This window comes from Tachyglossus aculeatus, chromosome 3 (assembly GCF_015852505.1).
Source record: "Tachyglossus aculeatus isolate mTacAcu1 chromosome 3, mTacAcu1.pri, whole genome shotgun sequence".
Taxonomy (NCBI): Eukaryota; Metazoa; Chordata; class Mammalia; order Monotremata; family Tachyglossidae; genus Tachyglossus; species Tachyglossus aculeatus.
The window spans coordinates 63731385-63751997 of record NC_052068.1 but is presented as its reverse complement, the minus strand read 5'-3'; the positions used below and the strand labels follow the sequence as shown (position 1 = coordinate 63751997).

The 20613-nt window shown below is 51.8% G+C and overlaps 1 protein-coding gene across 1 annotated transcript in view; it reads right to left on the bottom strand.

Moving 5' to 3' along the window:
- EIF4EBP2 (eukaryotic translation initiation factor 4E binding protein 2) overlaps positions 1-16765 on the bottom strand; it is a 50568-nt gene extending 33803 nt beyond the window's left edge. Inside the window, exon 1 of the mRNA XM_038743398.1 lies at positions 16552-16765. Within this exon, the coding sequence (XP_038599326.1) occupies positions 16552-16765 (214 nt within the window). The remainder of the gene's footprint in view (positions 1-16551) is intronic.
- Positions 16766-20613: the final 3848 nt, after the last annotated feature.

Below are 20613 nucleotides of genomic sequence, written 5' to 3'. Positions count from 1 at the left end.
GTATATATGTTTGTACAGATTTATTACTCTATTTTACTTGTACATATTTACTATTCTATTTACTTTATTAATGATGTGCACATAGCTTTAATTCTATTTGTTCCAACGATTTTGACACCTGTCTACATTTTTTTTCGTCTGTCTCCCCCTGCTAGACTGTGAGCCCGTTGCTGGGTAGGGAACGCCTCTATATGTTGCTGACTTGTACTTCCCAAGTGCTTAGTACAGTGCTCTGCATAGAGTAATAATAATAATAATAATGATGGCATTTATTAAGCGCTTACGATGTGCAAAGCACTGTTCTAAGCACTGGGGAGGTTACAAGGTGATCAGGTTGTCCCACGGGGGGCTCACAGTCTTCATCCCCATTTTCCAGATGAGGGAACTGAGACTCAGAGAAGTGAAGTGACTTGCCCCAAGTCACACAGCTGACAATTGGCGGAGCTGGGATTTGAACCCATGACCTCTGACTGCAAAGCCCGGGCTCTTTCCACTGACCCATGCTGCTTCTCTCACGTAAGTGCTCAATAAATACGACTGAATGAATGAATGAATAAAATGAATCACAGACAGAGGAAGTCAGCAGAGTATAAGGAATGATAAAATGTACATAAGTGCTGCGGGGCTGGGGTGGGGTGAATAACAAAGGGTTCAGACCCAAGTGCTCAGGCGATGCAGAAGAGTGGGGGAGATGAGTGGATGAGATGTGATTTTAGTCCAGCCCTGGCCCTTGCCAAGACTGAGACAGCCTGGAGTTTCAGGCGACCAGAGTTAGTTCCTCTTGCTGTAGAAACACTGCCCATGGCAATCGGTGCCCAGTGACACTACCGACCGACCAACTGGAGAGAATGGAATGCAAAAGGTTGGAAGGGAGGAAGCAGAGAGCAGCTTTGTCTTCTATTCTTGACCCCTGCCAAACAGTTACCACCTACATAACAGAGGAAGAGTCTTATCTCATCCCCCAGTCCCAATCCTTTTTTCAGTCCTGTCTCAATTTCACTTTTGGTGGTGAGGCCAAAAGGGGCACTCTGCTCCTCCTCAGGGTAACATCCCCAAACGTGATCTCCAGCAAGATCTCCACCTCTGCTCTGAACACGATTCCGTGGCGGGGATGGAAATTCTCTGTTCCTTGGCCCCCAGAAGGACAATCTGGTGAAATCTTTTTTCAGGGGACTAGAACTATCTCCATTGACAGAAGCCTGATCCTTGGTGGAGCCCAGCCTGCTGAGGCACAACGAACCTGTTATACCTAGTTTGTTCTGCTGCAAATGGGCCTGCCCTGGTGGGTTATTTAAGGTTCACTTCATCAATCCACTCCCCTCCCCGGCACCCCCCCAACCATCCCCCGGGAATGTCCTGACCCATGGAGGGCATTCCAGATGGCTTCCAGAAGTTCCTGCAAAGGAAAGTCCCTTCCCCGCTCACTGACTGCTTATTTCCCCTGGAAGGTGGCTCTAGGGGGAAGAGAGATCAACGGAGCAATAGGAGGAGGCCAGGAAACCAATCTGTCAGGGGTGGGGCATGACGGAGCCGCCCCCCCAGACCGGACCCACCCCCTCTAGACCGTAAACTCCTTATGAGCAGGCAGTCAGTCAATCGTATTTCTTGAGTGTTTACTGTGAGCAGAGCACTATACCAAGCACTTGGGAGAGAACAATATCACAATAAACAGACGCATTCCCTGCCCACAATGAGCTTAAAGTCTAGAAAGGGAGCCAGGCATTATTATAAATTAACTACAGATATGCACAAAAGTGCTGTGGGGCTGGGAAGGGGAATGAATACAGGGAGCACGTCAGGGCTGCACAGAAGGGAGTGGGAGAAGAGGAAAGGAAGACAATCAGGGAAGGCCCCTTGGAAGAGATGTGCCTCAATAATAATAATGATGGTATTTGTTAAGCGCTTACTATGTGCAAAGCACTGTTCTAAGCACTGGGGGGAATACAAGGTGATCGGGTTGTCCCACGTGGGGCTCACAGTCTTAATCCCCATTTTACAGATGAGGCACCGAGAAGTTAAGTGACTTGCCCAAGGTCACACAGCTGACAACTGGCGATGCTGGGATTTGAACCCATGACCTCTGACTCCAAAGCTCGGGCTCTTCCCATTGAGCCACGCTGCTTTGAAGGGGGGAGGAAGAGTAATTGCCAGATATGTGGAGAGAGGGAGATCAGAGGCAGGACATGGGCAAGAGCATGTCCTACCAGCTCTGTGGTATTGTACCCTCTGAAGTGCTTAGTCCAGTGCTCTTGCACACAGTAAGCACTCAATAAATACCACTGATTGATTAGGGAGACATTTACACTTCAGAAGATGCCCAGGCTGTCTTAAATTTTAAGAGAAGCAGCGTGGCTCAGTGGAAGGAGCATGGGCTTTGGAGTCAGGGGTCATGGGTTCAAATCCCAGCTCCACCAATTCTCAGCTGTGTGACTTTGGGCAAGTCATTTAACTTCTCTGTGCCTCAGTTACCTCACCTGTAAAATGGGGAATAAGACTGTGAGCCCCCCGTGGGACAACCTGATCACTCTGTAACCTCCCCAGAGCTTAGAACAGTGTTTTGCACATAGTAAGCACTTAATAAATGCCATTATTATTATTATTAAGTCAATAAGAGACAAAGAATGACCATCTCTCCTTAGAATTTCTAGAAGAGATGAAGTCTTTATTGGGGATTCAGACCCTTGTCTCAGATGAACCCCAGTAGGAGGCCAGAATCTCAGACAAGAGAAAAGAGTGAAGTTTCGTGGGGGTTTTTATGGTATTTGCTAAGCACTTATTATTGCCAGGTACTGTTCTACGGGCTGGGGTAGATACAAGGTAATCAGGTTGGACACAGTCCACGGGCTCACAGTCATAATTCCCATTTAGACGAGGTAACTGAGGCACAGAGAAGTGAAGCAACTTGCCCAAAGTCAAGAAGCAGACAAGTGGGGGAGCCGGGACTAGAACCCAGGTCCTTCGCGATGCCCAGGCCAGTGCTCTAGCCATTGTACATATTTATTCTATTTATTTTATTTTGTTTACATGTTTTGTTTTGTTGTCTGTCTCCCCCTTCTAGACTGTGAGCCCGCTGTTGGGTAGGGACTGTCTCTATATGTTGCCAACTTGTACTTCCCAAGCGCTTAGTACAGTGCTCTGCATACAGTAAGCGCTCAATACGATTGAATGAATGAATGAATTAGGCTGCCCTGCTCCTCCAGCTGCAGTGGAATGCGCCTAGCAGACACACTGCTCTGATCAGGCCTGGCCCAAGGGACCCTTTGGTTTCGGGGGGTGTGGGGGTGGTCCCCATAAAGTCAACTCCCAACCCAACCCCAGTGGCTGCCTTCAGGCGTCCCATGGGACTAAGGGCAAGTGTGGGGCAAATGCCTACACCTGCGCCCATTAGAGGACTTACTGTAATTCCAAATCTCAAAAAGGCCATCGGGACAACTCTAAGTGGAGGCAAACAACTCTTAGCCACGACTGGGTCTGTCCCGCTGGGTACTGTAACTACCCCAGCACACAGCCTGACACCTAGTAAGCACCGAACAAATATCACAAATTTTTATTATGAACACTTTCTATGAGGCTTCATTTTACTATGGGTTTTGAATTTTTTTAAGGTATTTGTTTAAGCCCTTACTACGTGGCAGGCACTGTTCTAATTGCTCGGGTGGACAAGAGTTAACCCGGTTGGGCACGGTCCCACCTAGGGCTCCCGCTCTCAAGCCCCAGTTGGCAGACGAGGAGGAAACGGAGGCCCAGAGAAGTTAAGGGACTTGCCCAGAGCCACAGAGCAGACGAGTGATGGAAGGGGGCGGGGATTAGAACGCAGGTCCTGAATCCCAGGCCTAAGCAATATCCATTAGGCCGCCCCGCTTCTCTAGTGTCGGGGTGAAAGAGGTTTGAGGCACATGCGTAGGTCGGGCGGAAAAAATTACGAAAGCCTTTTGCTCCTGGCTAAACGACAGATGAGTCAAGAAACAAGTAGCCAACCCTGGAGACAACCAAAAGACATGTGAACATGTACTATGAGGGAGCAGAGAAAGTTGGATCTGAGCAAAATGAACTCCGACTTGCGACCGATCGATCGATCGTATTTACTGAATGCTTACCGTGGGCAGAGCACTGTACTGGGCGCTCGGGAGAGTACCCTGCCCACGATAAACTCCATTCCCGGGGAATTTTTCCAGGCAGTCTGGGGACCGGCGGACACCAGGCAGGCTACTCTCTTCGAGGCGATGGCCAAAGTCACTCGCTCTTTTAAATACAAAACAGTCAGATTGTGGGAAATACCTTGCCTACGCTGCATCTTTCTTAATGGCCTTCCCCTCGTTCCTGCTAATATTTAGCCAACTGCCCGCATATCTACTTCTCCTTCATAGTTCGCTGGATGCACATTAATACCGGGGCAACCCTACGACAGGCTTCAAAACAGGAAGGGGGCTGAAAATCCGTTCTTCTTCAGCGGGTCATCCGCTGGCAAGGGGCCCGGGCCGGCTACTGCCCGGGCGAGATCTTTGGGCAGAAAACCCCCCTGAAGTCACATTGGGTACAACCGCTAGCCGGCTGTTGCCCAGGCCCGGAGGGAGGCCCTGCATAGCGGGGTAAACAACCGCTGCGCCAAGTGAGCACTTCTTCAAACCCATGTACAGGCTCTGGCTGCTCGGGGGGCGGCTTCTTGGCCTCGGCCGCTGCCCCTCCCTCCTCCTCCTGGTGGTCCTCGCCTGGTCCAAAGCCACGAGGCCGGATTGGTGGGACCAGTCCCGCCGGAGCTACTTCCCCTTGTCCGGGGTGTCCCGGTAGTTGTGGGCACGGGGCAGGCCTCGGGAACTTTTTTGACCCCGGGGTTGGGGGGGCGGTCCAGAAGTGGAAAGCCCCTTCCCCGGCCCCAGCCCCCTTGCACCGCGCACTGTCTCTCCCTCCCCACCCCATCTCCTCGCCCCCCCCCACTTCTTCCCCTCCCCTCCCCGGCACCTCATGGTAAGGCCAAGAAAACTGCACGGAAACGAGGCCGCTTCCCCGGGCCCACCCATCCGGATCGGCTGGGGGTCAGGGGGCCAGGGTCCTAACCACCCACGGACCCCAGAAGCACCCAAACCCCACCATCCCCCCGCCCCCATCCCAGGTAACTTCTTAGGCCCAGTGTGGGGGGGTGGGCAGGGAACGGGTCTGCTGACTGTTCTCACTGAAGTCTCCCAAACGCTCAGTACAGGGCCCTGCACACAGTAAGCGCTCAGTAAATGTGACTGAATGAACAGCGTAGACCGAATGGGCCTCCTCTAGTGCGGGAGAGGAGCCGGCTCAACAACTCTACACTGTAAAGTCGTTGTGCGTGGGGAATGTGTCTGTTTCTTGGTAGATTATACTCGCCCCGGCGCTTAGTACGGTGCACTCTTCACAGTAAGCACACAGTCAATACCTTTGATTGATTGGGCGCAGTCCACACACCCCTATCACCCATCAATCGTATTCATTGAGCGCTTACTGTGTGCAGAGCACTGTACTAAGCGCTTGGGAAGTACAAGTTGGCAACATATAGAGACGGTCCCTACCCAACAGTGGGCTCACAGTCTAGAAGGTGGAGACAGAGAACAGAACAAAACACATTAACAAAATAAAACCAGGGGTGTTCACTGAGCACTTACTGAACAAAGCACTGTACTGAGCGCCTGGGAGAGTAAGATAGAGCAGAGGTCATAGATAGATATGTTCCCTGCCCACCACGATCTTACAGTCTAGATAGTTTAGTCTACCACGGCCCTAGACCTCTCCGGGGACCCTCCAGCCCACCCGCGACCTTGTTATGGTATCTGATAAGGGCTTACTCTGTGCCAAGCGCTGGGGGAGATACCAGCACATTGGGTGGGACCTGAGTCCTGTCCCACCTAGGGTGCCCGGTCCTAATCCAGACGTGAGGGAACCGAAGACCAGAGAAGTGCAGTGATTTGCCCCAAAGTCACTTACTTTGGGCCAGACGCTGTAGTAAGCGCTGGGGTGGATCTAAGTTAATTGGGTTGGACACAGTCCCTGTCCCACAAGGGGCTCCCCATCTTCATCCCCGTTTTCCAGATGAGGAAACTGAGTCCCCGGGACGTGAAGCGACTTCCACCGGGTCACCCAGCAGACAAGTGACTTTGGGCTGGTCACTTCACTTCTCTGGGCCTCAGTTCCCTCCTCTGTAAAACGGGGATTCATTCATTCAGTTGTATTGATTGAGCGCTGACTGTGTGCAGAACACTGGACTAAGCGCTTGGGAACTACAAATCGGCAACAGAGACGGTAAATACCATCATGATGGTAACGTTGGTATTTGTTGAGCTTTTCCTATTGTGCCAAGCACTGTTCTAAGCGCTAGGGTGGAGTGTGGCTCAGTGGAAAGAGCATGGGCTTTGGAGTCAGAGTTCATGGGTTCGAATCCCGGCTCTGCCAATTGTCAGCTGTGCATCTTTGGGCGAGTCACTTAACTTCTCGGTGCCTCAGTTACCTAATCTGTAAAATGGGGATTAAGATTGTGAGCCCCCCACCCCCGTGGGGCAACCTGATCACCTTGTAACCTCCCCAGCGCTTAGAACAGTGCTTTGCACATAGTAAGCACTTAATGAATGCCATCATTATACAAGGTTGTCCCACGTGGAGATCAGTCAATCTCCATTTTACAGAGGAGGGAACTGAGGCCCAGAGAATAACAATAATAATGATAGAACTTAAGCGCTTACTATGTACCAAGCGCTGGGGTAATAATAATAGTAATGATGGCATTAAGCGCTTACTATGTGCAAAGCACTGATACAGAGTGATCAGGTTGTCCCCCGTGGGGCTCCCAGTCTTCATCCCCATTTAACAGATGAGGTTACTAGGCCCAGACAAGTTCATTCATTCATTAATTTCATTCAATCGTATTTACTGAGCGCTTACTGTGTGCAGAGCACTGTACTAAGCGCTTGGTCATTCATTCGTATTGACTGAGCGCTTCCTGTATGCAGAGCACTGTACTAAGCGCTTGGGAAGTCCAAGCTGGCACCAGATAGAGGCGGTCCCGACCCAAGCCTGGGCTCCCAGGCTAGAAGGTGACTTGCCCAGGGTCACCCAGCAGACGAGCGGCAGAGGCGGGATTAGAAGCAGAGAAGCAGCGTGGTTTATTACAATAATAATAATAATGGCGTTTATTAAGTGCTTACTATGTACAAAGCACTGTTCTAAGCGCTGGGGAGGTTACAAGGTGATGAGGTTGTCCCACGGGGGGCTCACAGTCAATCCACATTTGACAGATGAGCTCACTGAGGCCCAGAGAAGTGACATGCCCAAAGTCACACAGCTGACAAATTGGCAGAGCCGGAATTTGAACCCATGACCTCTGACTCCAAAGCCAGGGCTCTTTCCACTGAGCCACGCTGCTTCTTCTAGACTGTGAGCCCGCTGTTGGGTAGGGACCTTCTCTATATGTTGACAACTTGGACTACCCAAGCACTTAGTCCAGTGCTCTGCACACAGTAAGCGCTCAATAAATATGATTGATTGAATGAATAATGAATGAACTCCGACTCCAAATAATAATAATAATAATAATGGTGGTATTTGTTAAGCACTTACTATGTGCAAAGCACTGTTCTAAGCGCTGGGGGGGTTACAAGGTGATCAGGTTGTCCCATGGGGGCTCATGGTTTTAATCCCCATTTTACAGATGAGGTAACTGAGGCCCAGAGAAGTGAAGTGACTTGCCCGAAGTCACACAGCTGACAGTTGGCGGAGCCAGGATTTGAACCCATGACCTCTGACTCCAAAGCCCGTGCACTTTCCACTGAGCCAAGCTGCTTCTCTGGACTCTTTCTACTGAGTCACGCTGCTTCTTCTAGACTGTGAGCCCGCTGTTGGGTAGGGACCGTCTCTAGGTGTTGCCAACCTGGACTTCCCAAGCGCTTAGTCCAGTGCTCTGCACACAGTAAGCGCTCAATAAATACGACTGAATGAATGAATGGCCTCTGACTCCAAAGCCCGGGCTCCTTCCACTGAGCTACGCTGCTTCTTCTAGACTGTGAGCCCGCTGTTGGGTAGGAACCGTCTCTAGATGTTGCCAACTTGGACTTCCCAAGCGCTTAGTCCAGTGCTCTGCAAACAGTAAGCGCTCAATAGGTACGACTGAATGAATGAATGAATGAACTCTTACTCCAAAGCCCAGGCTCTTTGGACTTCCCAAGCGCTTAGTCTAGTGCTCTGCACACAATAAGCGCTCAATAAGTACGACTGAATGAACGAATGAACTCTGACTCCAAAGCCCGGGCTCTTTGGACTTCCCAAGCGCTCAGTCCAGTGCTCCGCAAGCAGTAAGCGCTCAATAAATACCACTGAAAGAATGAACTCTGACTCCAAAGCCCGGGCTCTTTGGACTTCCCAAGCGCTTAGTCCAGTGCTCTGCACACAGTCGGCGCTCAATAACTACGATTGAATGAATGAATGACTGAATGAATGAACTCTGACTCCAAAGCCTGGGCTCTTTGTACTTCCCAAGTGCTCAGTCCAGTGCTCTGCACAGTCAGCACTCAATAAATATGATTGAATGAATGAATGAACTCGACTCCAAAGCCCGGGCTCTTTGGACTTCCCAAGCGCTTAGTCTAGTGCTCTGCACACAATAAGCGCTCAATGAGTACGACTGAAGGAATGAATGGCCTCTGACTCCAAAGCCCAGCCTCTTTGGACTTTTCAAGCGCTTAGTCCTTCCTCTCCCCCTCGTCCCCCTCTCCATCCCCCCATCTTACCTCCTTCCCTTCCCCACAGCACCTGTATATATGTATATATGGTTGTACATATTTATTACTCTATTTATTTATTTATTTATTTTACTTGTACATTTCTATCCTATTTATCTTATTTTGTTGGTATGTTTGGTTCTGTTCTCTGTCTCCCCCTTTTAGACTGTGAGCCCACTGTTGGGTAGGGACTGTCTCTATGTGTTGCCAATTTGTACTTCCCAAGCGCTTAGTACAGTGCTCTGCACATAGTAAGCGCTCAATAAATACGATTGATTGATTGATTGATTGATTAGTCCAGTGCTCTGCACACAGTCAAGGCTCAATAACTACGATTGAATGAACGAGTGAATGAATACATAAATGAACTCTGGGGCTCTTTGGACTTCCCAAGCGCTTAGTCCAGTGCTCTGCACACAGTCAGCGCTCAATAACTACAATTGAATGAGTGAATGAATAAATGAATGAACTCTGGGGCTCTTTGAACCTCCCAAGCGCTTAGTTCAGTGCTCTGCACACAATAAGCGCTCAATAAGTACGACTGAATGAATGAATGAACTGACTCCAAAGCCCGGGCTCTTTGGACTTCCCAAGCACTTAGTCCAGTGCTCTGCACAGTCAGCGCTCAATAACTACGATTGAATGAATGAATGAATGAACTCTGACTCCAAAGCCCGGGCTCTTTGGACTTCCCAAGCGCTTAGCCCAGTGCTCTGCACACAGTAAACGCTCAATAAGTACGAATGACTGAATGAATGAATCAATGAATGAATGACCTCTGACTCCAAGGCCCGGGCTCTTTGGACTTCCCAAGCGCTTAGTCCAGTGCTCTGCACACAGTCAGCGCTCAATAACTACAATTGAATGAGTGAATGAATAAATGAATGAACTCTGGGGCTCTTTGAACCTCCCAAGCGCTTAGTCCGGTGCACTGTGCACAATAAGTGCTCAATAAGTACGACTGAATGAATGAATGAATGACCTCTGACTCCAAAGCCCGGACTCTTTGGACTTCCCAAGCACTTAGTCCAGTGCTCTGCGCACAATAAGCGCTCAATAAGTACGATTGAATGAATGAATGAATGAATGACCTCTGACTCCAAAGCCCGGCCTCCTTGGACTTCCCAATTGCTTAGTCCAGTGCTCTGCACACAGTCCGCGCACAATAACTACGATTAAATGAATGAACGAACTCTGGGGCTCTTTGGACTTCCCAAGCGCTTAGTCCAGTGCTCTGCCCACAATAAGCGCTCAATAAATACGATTAAATGAATGAATGAATGAACTCTGGGGCTCTTTGGACTTCCCAAGCGCTTAGTCCAGTGGTCTGCGCACATTAGTCCAGTGGTCTGTGCACAATAAGTGCTCAATAAGTACGATTGAATGAATTAATGAATGACCTCTGACTCCAAAGCCCGGGCTCTTTGGATTTCCCAAGCGCTTAGTCCAGTGCTCTGCGCACAATAAGTGCTCAATAAGTACGACTGAATGAATGACCTCTGACTCCAAAGCCCGGGCTCTCTGGACTTCCCAAGCGCTTAGTCCAGTGCTCTGCACACAGTCAGTGCACAAGAACTACGATTAAATGAATGAATGAACGAACTCTGGGGCTCTTTGGACTTCCCAAGCGCGTAGTCCGGTGCTCTGCCCACAGTCAGCGCTCAATAACTACGATTAAATGAATGAATGAATGAATGAACGAACTCTGGGGCTCTTTGGACTTCCCAAGCGCTCAGTCCGGTGCTCTGCCCACAGTCAGCGCTCAATAACAACGATTAAATGAATGAATGAATGAATGAACTCTGGGGCTCTTTGGACTTCCCAAGCGCTTAGTCCAGTGCTCTGCACACAGTCTGCGCACAATAACTACGATTAAATGAATGAATGAATGAACGAACTCTGGGGCTCTTTGGACTTCCCAAGTGCTTAGTCCGGTGCTCTGCACACAGTCAGCGCTCAATAACTATGATTAAATGAATGAATGAACGAACTCTGGGGCTCTTTGGACTTCCCAAGCGCTTAGTCCGGTGCTCTGCACACAATAAGTGCTTAATCTGTCTCCCCCTTTTAGACTGCGAGCCCACTGTTGGGTAGGGACCGTCTCTATATGTTGCCAATTTGTACTTCCCAAGCGCTTAGTACAGTGCTCTGCACATAGTAAGCGCTCAAGAAATACGATTAATGATCATGATGATGAATAAGTACGATTAAATGAATGAGTGAATGAACTCTGGGGCTCTTTGGACTTCCCAAGCGCTTAGTCCGGTGCTCTGCCCACAATAAGCGCTCAATAAATACGATTAAATGAATGAATGAATGAATGAACGAACTCTGGGGCTCTTTGGACTTCCCAAGCGCTTAGTCCGGTGCTCTGCACACAGTCAGCGCTCAATAACTACGATTAAATGAATGAATGAATGAACGAACTCTGGGGCTCTTTGGACTTCCCAAGCGCTCAGTCCGGTGCTCTGCCCACAGTCAGCGCTCAATAACAACGATTAAATGAATGAATGAATGAACGAACTCTGGGGCTCTTTGGACTTCCCAAGCGCTTAGTCCAGTGCTCTGCACACAGTCAGCGCTCAATAACTACGATTAAATGAATGAATGAATGAATGAACTCTGGGGCTCTTTGGACTTCCCAAGCGCTTAGTCCGGTGCTCTGCCCACAATAAGCGCTCAATACGATTAAATGAATGAATGAATGAATGAATGAACTCTGGGGCTCTTTGTACTTCCCAAGCGCTTAGTCCAGTGCTCTGCACACAGTCTGCGCACAATAACTACGATTAAATGAATGAATGAATGAACGAACTCTGGGGCTCTTTGGACTTCCCAAGCGCTTAGTCCGGTGCTCTGCCCACAGTAAGCGCTCAATAAATACGATTAAATGAATGAATGAATGAACGAACTCTGGGGCTCTTTGGACTTCCCAAGCGCTTAGTCCAGTGCTCTGCACACAGTCAGCGCTCAATAACTATGATTAAATGAACGAATGAACGAACTCTGGGGCTCTTTGGACTTCCCAAGCGCTTAGTCCGGTGCTCTGCGCACAATAAGTGCTTAATCTGTCTCCCCCTTTTAGACTGTGAGCCCACTGTTGGGTAGGGACCGTCTCTATATGTTGCCAATTTGTACTTCCCAAGCGCTTAGTACAGTGCTCTGCACATAGTAAGCGCTCAAGAAATACGATTGATGATAATGATGATGAATAAGTACGATTAAATGAATGAGTGAATGAACTCTGGGGGTCTTTGGACTTCCCAAGCGCGTAGTCCGGTGCTCTGCACACAGTCAGCGCTCAATAACTACGATTAAATGAATGAATGAATGAATGAATGAACGAACTCTGGGGCTCTCTGGACTTCCCAAGCGCATAGTCCAGTGCTCTGCACACAGTCAGCGCACAATAACTACGATTAAATGAATGAATGAATGAACGAACTCTGGGCTCTTTGGACTTCCCAAGCGCTTAGTCCGGTGCTCTGCCCACAATAAGCGCTCAATAAATACGATTAAATGAATGAATGAATGAACGAACTCTGGGGCTCTTTGGACTTCCCAAGCGCTTAGTCCAGTGCTCTGCACACAGTCAGCGCTCAATAACTATGATTAAATGAACGAATGAACGAACTCTGGGGCTCTTTGGACTTCCCAAGCGCTTAGTCCGGTGCTCTGCGCACAATAAGTGCTTAATCTGTCTCCCCCTTTTAGACTGCGAGCCCACTGTTGGGTAGGGACCGTCTCTATATGTTGCCAATTTGTACTTCCCAAGCGCTTAGTACAGTGCTCTGCACATAGTAGGCGCTCAAGAAATACGATTGATGATAATGATGATGAATAAGTACGATTAAATGAACGAGTGAACGAACTCTGGGGCTCTTTGGACTTCCCAAGCGCTTAGACCGGTGCTCTGCCCACAGTCAGCGCTCAATAACTACGATTAAATGAATGAATGAATGAACGAACTCTGGGGCTCTTTGGACTTCCCAAGCGCATAGTCCAGTGCTCTGCACACAGTCAGCGCTCAGTAACTACGATTGAATGAATGAATGAATGAATGAACTCTGGGGCTCTTTGGACTTCCCAAGCGCTTAGTCCGGTGCTCTGCACACACTCAGCGCTCAATAACTACGATTAAATGAATGAATGAACGAACTCTGGGGCTCTTTGGACTTCCCAAGCGCATAGTCCAGTGCTCTGCACAGTCAGCGCTCAGTAACTACGATTGAATGAATGAATGAATGAATGAACTCTGGGGCTCTTTGGACTTCCCAAGCGCTTAGTCCGGTGCTCTGCACACACTCAGCGCTCAATAACTACGATTAAATGAATGAATGAATGAACGAACTCTGGGGCTCTTTGGACTTCCCAAGCGCATAGTCCAGTGCTCTGCGCACAATAAGCGCTCAGTAACTACAATTAAATGAATGAATGAATGAACGAACTCTGGGGCTCTTTGGACTTCCCAAGCGCTTAGTCTGGTGCTCTGCCCACAATAAGCGCTCAACAAATACGATTAAGTGAATGAATGAATGAACGAACGAACTCTGGGGCTCTTTGGACTTCCCAAGCGCTTAGTCCGGCGCTCTGCACACAGTCAGCGCTCAATAGCTATGATTAAATGAATGAATGAATGAACGAACTCTGGGGCTCTTTGGACTTCCCAAGCGCTTAGTCCGGTGCTCTGCCCACAGTCAGCGCTCAATAACTACGATTAAATGAATGAATGAATGAACGAACTCTGGGGCTCTTTGGACTTCCCTAGCGCTTAGTCCGGTGCTCTGCACACAGTCAGCGCTCAATAACTATGATTAAATGAATGAATGAACGAACTCTGGGGCTCTTTGGACTTCCCAAGCGCTTAGTCCGGTGCTCTGCGCACAATAAATGCTTAATCTGTCTCCCCCTTTTAGACTGTGAGCCCACTGTTGGGTAGGGACCGTCTCTATATGTTGCCAATTTGTACTTCCCAAGCGCTTAGTACAGTGCTCTGCACATAGTAAGCGCTCAAGAAATACGATTGATGATAATGATGATGAATAAGTACGATTAAATGAATGAGTGAACGAACTCTGGGGCTCTTTGGACTTCCCAAGCGCTTAGTCCGGTGCTCTGCCCACAGTCAGCGCTCAATAACTACGATTAAATGAATGAATGAATGAACGAACTCTGGGGCTCTTTGGACTTCCCAAGCGCATAGTCCATTGCTCTGCACACAGTCAGCGCTCAGTAACTACGATTAAATGAATGAATGAATGAACGAACTCTGGGGCTCTTTGGACTTCCCAAGCGCTTAGTCCGGTGCTCTGCCCACAATAAGCGCTCAATAAATACGATTAAGTGAATGAATGAATGAACGAACGAACTCTGGGGCTCTTTGGACTTCCCAAGCGCTTAGTCCGGTGCTCTGCCCACAATAAGCGCTCAATAAATACGATTAAATGAATGAATGAATGAACGAACTCTGGGGCTCTTTGGACTTCCCAAGCGCTCAGTCCGGTGCTCTGCCCACAGTCAGCGCTCAATAACTACGATTAAATGAATGAATGAACGAACGAACTCTGGGGCTCTTTGGACTTCCCAAGCGCTTAGTCCAGTGCTCTGCACACAGTCTGCGCACAATAACTACGATTAAGTGAATGAATGAATGAACTCTGGGGCTCTTTGGACTTCCCAAGCGCTTAGTCCGGTGCTCTGCACACAGTCAGCGCTCAGTAACTACGATTAAATGAATGAATGAATGAACGAACTCTGGGGCTCTTTGGACTTCCCAAGCGCTTAGTCCAGTGCTCTGCACACAGTCAGCGCTCAATAACTATGATTAAATGAATGAATGAACGAACTCTGGGGCTCTTTGGACTTCCCAAGCGCTTAGTCCGGTGCTCTGCGCACAATAAGTGCTTAATCTGTCTCCCCCTTTTAGACTGCGAGCCCACTGTTGGGTAGGGACCGTCTCTATATGTTGCCAATTTGTACTTCCCAAGCGCTTAGTACAGTGCTCTGCACATAGTAAGCGCTCAATGAATACGATTGATGATAATGACGATGAATAAGTACGATTAAATGAATGAGTGAATGAACTCTGGGGCTCTTTGGACTTCCCAAGCGCTTAGACCGGTGCTCTGCCCACAGTCAGCGCTCAATAACTACGATTAAATGAATGAATGAATGAACGAACTCTGGGGCTCTTTGGACTTCCCAAGCGCTTAGACCGGTGCTCTGCCCACAGTCAGCGCTCAATAACTACGATTAAATGAATGAATGAATGAACGAACTCTGGGGCTCTTTGGACTTCCCAAGCGCTTAGACCGGTGCTCTGCCCACAGTCAGCGCTCAATAACTACGATTAAATGAATGAATGAATGAACGAACTCTGGGGCTCTTTGGACTTCCCAAGCGCTTAGTCCAGTGCTCTGCACACAGTCAGCGCTCAATAACTATGATTAAATGAATGAATGAATGAACGAACTCTGGGGCTCTTTGGACTTCCCAAGCGCTCAGTCCGGTGCTCTGCACACAGTCAGCGCTCAATAACTACGATTAAATGAATGAATGAATGAACGAACTCTGGGGCTCTTTGGACTTCCCAAGCGCTTAGTCCGGTGCTCTGCCCACAATAAGCGCTCAATAACTACGATTAAATGAATGAATGAATGAATGAATGAACGAACTCTGGGGCTCTTTGGACTTCCCAAGCGCTTAGTCCAGTGCTCTGCACACAGTCAGCGCTCAATAACTACGATTAAATGAATGAATGAATGAACGAACTCTGGGGCTCTTTGGACTTCCCAAGCGCTTAGTCCGGTGCTCTACCCACAATAAGCGCTCAATAAATACGATTAAATGAATGAATGAATGAACGAACTCTGGGGCTCTTTGGACTTCCCAAGCGCTTAGTCCGGTGCTCTGCCCACAGTCAGTGCTCAATAACTACGATTAAATGAATGAATCAATGAACGAACTCTGGGGCTCTTTGGACTTCCCAAGCGCTTAGTCCGGTGCTCTGCACACAGTCAGCGCTCAATAACTACGATTAAATGAATGAATGAATGAACGAACTCTGGGGCTCTTTGGACTTCCCAAGCGCATAGTCCAGTGCTCTGCACACAGTCAGCGCTCAATAACTACGATTAAATGAAGGAATGAATGAACGAACTCTGGGGCTCTTTGGACTTCCCAAGCGCTTAGTCCGGTGCTCTGCCCACAGTCAGCGCTCAATAACTACGATTAAATGAATGAATGAATGAACGAACTCTGGGGCTCTTTGGACTTCCCAAGCGCTTAGTCCAGTGCTCTGCCCACAGTCAGCGCTCAATAACTACGATTAAATGAATGAATGAATGAACGAACTCTGGGGCTCTTTGGACTTCCCAAGCGCTCAGTCCGGTGCTCTGCCCACAGTCAGCGCTCAATAACTACGATTAAATGAATGAATGAATGAATGAACGAACTCTGGGGCTCTTTGGACTTCCCAAGCGCTTAGTCCGGTGCTCTGCCCACAGTCAGCGCTCAATAACTACGATTAAATGAATGAATGAATGAATGAACGAACTCTGGGGCTCTTTGGACTTCCCAAGCGCTTAGCCCAGTGCTCTGCACACAGTCAGCGCTCAATAAGTACGATTGAATGAATGAATGACCTCTGACTCCAAAGCCCGGGCTCTTTCCACCGAGCCACGCCGCTTCTCCAAGCCCGGTCTGTGGGTTGGTTTTCCATCCATTCATTCAGTCGTATTTGCCGATGGGTCGCTGCGTGCAGAGAGCAGTGTACTGAGCGCCGTGTGTGTGTGTGTGTGTGTGTGTGGTGTTGGCTCACCTCCGGGCGTGGTGGAGAAGAGGGTGCCCCCGGGCGTGGTGCAGTAGTCCTGAGGTAGCTGGGCGGCGTCGCTGAGGGGCACGGTCCGCGTGGGGATGGCCCGGCTCTGGCTGGGCGGGAGACCGCCGCCCCCGCCGCCATCATCCCCCGAGGCCCGGCCGGCGGACACGGCGGGGGGCGGCGACGACGGGGGGGAGGAGGGGGACGACGACATGGCGGGCGCCTTTGTCGCCGCCTCAGCCCGCCGCCCCCGCCCGGCCCGGCCCCCTCAGCGGCGGCGGCGGCGGGCACGCGGGGCGGGGCGCCGGATGTGACGTAGGAGCCCGGAACGGCCGGGGGGCCCGCCCCGCTCGCAGGCCACCAATTAAGCGCTTACTACGGGCAACGTTCTCAGCGCTGGGGAGGGAACCACACGGGGGGGGGGGGCGCTCAACTGGCACCCCCGTTTTAGAGATGAGGGAACTGAGGCCCAGGGACGTGAGGTGACTGGCCCCAGGTCACGTGGGTGGGCGGGGCCTCGGCGGGTGGGCGTGGTCACCGGAAGGGGGCGGTGGGCACGCGGGGCGGGGCGCCGGATGTGACGTAGGAGCCCGGAACGGCCGGGGGGCCCGCCCCGCTCGCAGGCCACCAATTAAGCGCTTACTACGGGCAACGTTCTCAGCGCTGGGGAGGGAACCACACGGGGGGGGGGGGGGGGAGCGTGCTCAAATGGCATCCCCGTTTTAGAGATGAGGGAACTGAGGCCCAGGGACGTGAGCTGACTGGCCCCAGGTCACGTGGGCGGGCGGGGCCTCGGCGGGTGGGCGTGGTCACCGGAAGGGGGCGGTGGGCACGCGATGCGGGGCGCCGGATGTGACGTAGGAGCCCGGAACGGACGGGGGGCCCGCCCCGCTCACAGGCCACCAATTAAGCGCTTACTACGGGCAACGTTCTCAGCGCTGGGGAGGGAACCACACGGGGGGGTGGGAGCGTGCTCAAATGGCATCCCCGTTTTAGAGATGAGGGAACTGAGGCCCGGAGACGTGAGGTGACTGGCCGCACGTCACGCGGGTGGGCGGGGCCTCGGCGGGTGGGCGTGGTCGTCGGAAGTGGACGGGGGCCGGATGTGACGTAGGGGTCGGGAGGGGGCGCCCCGCCCACAGGCGGCAATTAAGCGCTTACTGTGGGCAACGTTCTAAGCTCTGGGGAGGGAGCGCTCAAATTTCATGCCCATTTTAGAGATGAGGGAACTGAGGCCCCGAGAAGTGAGGTGACTGGCCCCAGGACACGCGGGTGGGCGGGGCCTCGGCTGATGGGCGGGGCCTCGGCTGGTGGGCGTGGTCACCGGAAGCGGGCGGCGGGCACGCGGGATGGGGGCCCGGTTGTGACGTAGGAGGCGGGAGGGGGGGCGCCCCGCTCATAGGCGGCAATTAAGCGCTTACTAAGGGAAACGTTCTCAGCGCTGGGGAGGGGGGCCGCTCAAATGGCACCCCCATTTTAGAGATGAGGGAACTGAGGCCCAGAGACGTGAGGCGACTGGCCGCAGGTCACGCGGATGGGCGGGGCCTCGACTGGTGGGCGCTTACTATGGGCAACGTTCTAAGCGCTGGGGAGGGAACCACGGGGGGGGGGGCGCTCAAATGGCAACCCCGTTTTAGAGATGAGGGAACTGAGGCACAGAGACGTGAGGTGACTGGCCCCGGGTCACGCGGATGGGCGGGGCCTCAGGTGGTGGGGGTGGTCACCGGAAGCGGGCGGTGGGCCCGGATGTGACGTAGGGGGCGGGAGGGGGGCGACCCGCTCACAGGCGGCAATTAAGCGCTTACTATGGGGAGTGTTCTAAGCGCTGGGGAGGGAACCACGTGGGGGGGGGCGCTCAAATTGCATCCTCGTTTTAGAAATGAGGGAACTGAGGCCCAGGGACGTGAGGTGACTGGCCCAGGTCACGTGGGTGGGCGGGGCCTCGGCGGTGGGCGTGGTCACCGGAAGTGGGCGGTGGGCACGCGGGGCGGGCGCTGGGGGCGCCCCGCTCACGGGCGACAGTTAAGCGCTTACCATCGGCAACGTTCTCAGCGCTGGGGAGGGAACCACGGGGGGTCGCTCAAATTGCATCCCCATTTTAGAGATGAGGGAACTGAGGCCCAGAGACGTGAAGTGACTGGCCGCACGTCACGCGGAAGGGCGGGGCCTCGGCGGGTGGGCGTGGTCACCGGAAGCGGGAGGTGGGCCGGATGTGACGTAGGGCGGGAGGGGGGGCGTCCCGCTCATAGGCGGCAATTAAGCGCTTACTACGGGCAACGTTCTCAGCGCTGGGGAGGGAACCACGGGGGGGCGCTCAAATTTCATGCCCATTTTAGAGATGAGGGAACTGAGGCCCAGAGAAGTGAGGCGACTGGCCGCACGGCACGCGGGTGGGCGGGGCCTCGACTGGCGGGCGCTTACTGTGGGCAACGTTTTAAGCGCTGGGGGGGGAACCACGGGGGGGCGCTCAAATTGCATCCCCATTTTAGAGATGAGGGAACTGAGGCCCAGAGAAGTGAAGTGACTGGCCCCGGGTCACGTGGGCGGGCGGGGCCTCGGCTGGTGGGCGCTTACTACGGGCAACGTTCTAAGCGCTGGGGAGGGAACCACGGTGGGGGCGCTCAAACTGCATCCCCATTTTAGAGATGAGGGAACTGAGGCCCTATTTATTTATTTTTATTTTACTTGTACATATCTATTCATTTTATTTTGTCAGTATGTTTGGTTTTGTTCTCTGTCTCCCCCTTTTAGACTGTGAGCCCACTGTTGGGTAGGGACCGTCTCTATGTGTTGCCAATTTGTACTTCCCAAGCGCTTAGTACAGTGCTCTGCACATAGTAAGTGCTCAATAAATATGATTGATGATGATGGTGACGGGCCGCACGTCACACGGGTGGGCGGGGCCTCGGCGGGTGGGCGGGGTCGCGAGGTACGGGGAAGGGCCTCGAGCAATAATAATGATGATGACGGTATTCATTCATTCATTCAATCGTATTGATTGAAGGCTTTCTGTGTGCAGAGCACTGCACGAAGCACTTGGGAAGTCGGCAACATCTAGAGACGGTCCCTACCCAACAGCGGGCTCACAGGCTAGAATCAAGCGCTTACTATGGGCAAAAAACCGTTCTAAGCGCTGGGCAGGTTACAAGGTGATCAAGTTGTCCCACGGGGGGGGCTCACAGTTTTTAATCCCCATTTGACAGATGAGGGAACTGAGGCCCAGAGAAGCGAGGTGACTGGCCTCAAGTCACGCAGATGGGCGGGGCCTCGACTGGTGGGCGTGGTCGCGAGGGACGGGGAAGGGCCTCGAGCGATAATAATAATAATAATGGTATTTGTTCATTCAGTCATTCATTCAATCAATCGTATTGATTGAGCGCTTACTGTGTGCAGAGCACTGCACTAAGCGCTTGGGAAGTCGGCAACAATTAGAGACGGTCCCTACCAACAGCGGGCTGACAGGCTAGAATTAAGGGCTTACTATGGGCAAAGCGCCGTTCTAAGCGCTGGGGAGGGAACCAGGTGACCAGGTGGTCCCACGGGGGTTGGGGGGCCTCAGAGTTTTCATCCCCATTTGACAGATGAGGGAACTGAGGCCCAGACAAGTGAAGTGACTTGCCCAAAGTCACGCAGATGGGCGGGGCCTCGACCGGTGGGCGCGGTCGCGAGGGACGGGGAAGGGCCTCGAGCGATCATTCATGCATTCAATCGTATGCATTGAGCGCTTACTGTGGGCAGAGCACTATACTAAGCGCTTGGGAAGTCCAAGTCGGCGACATCTAGAGACGGTCCCTACCCAACAGTGGGCTCACAGTCTAGAATTAAGCGCTTACTATGTGTAAAGCGCCGTTCTAAGCGCGGGGGAGGGAACCAGGTGATCAGGTGGTCCCACGGGGGGCTCACCGTCTTCATCCCCATTCGACAGATGAGGGAACTGAGGCCCAGATAAGGGAAGTGACTTGCTCAAAGTCACACAGATGGGCAGGGCCTCGGCTTAAGGACGTGATCTGGAGGGATGGGGCGGGGCTTCGACTTGTGGGCGTGGCCTCTAGGGAGGGGAGG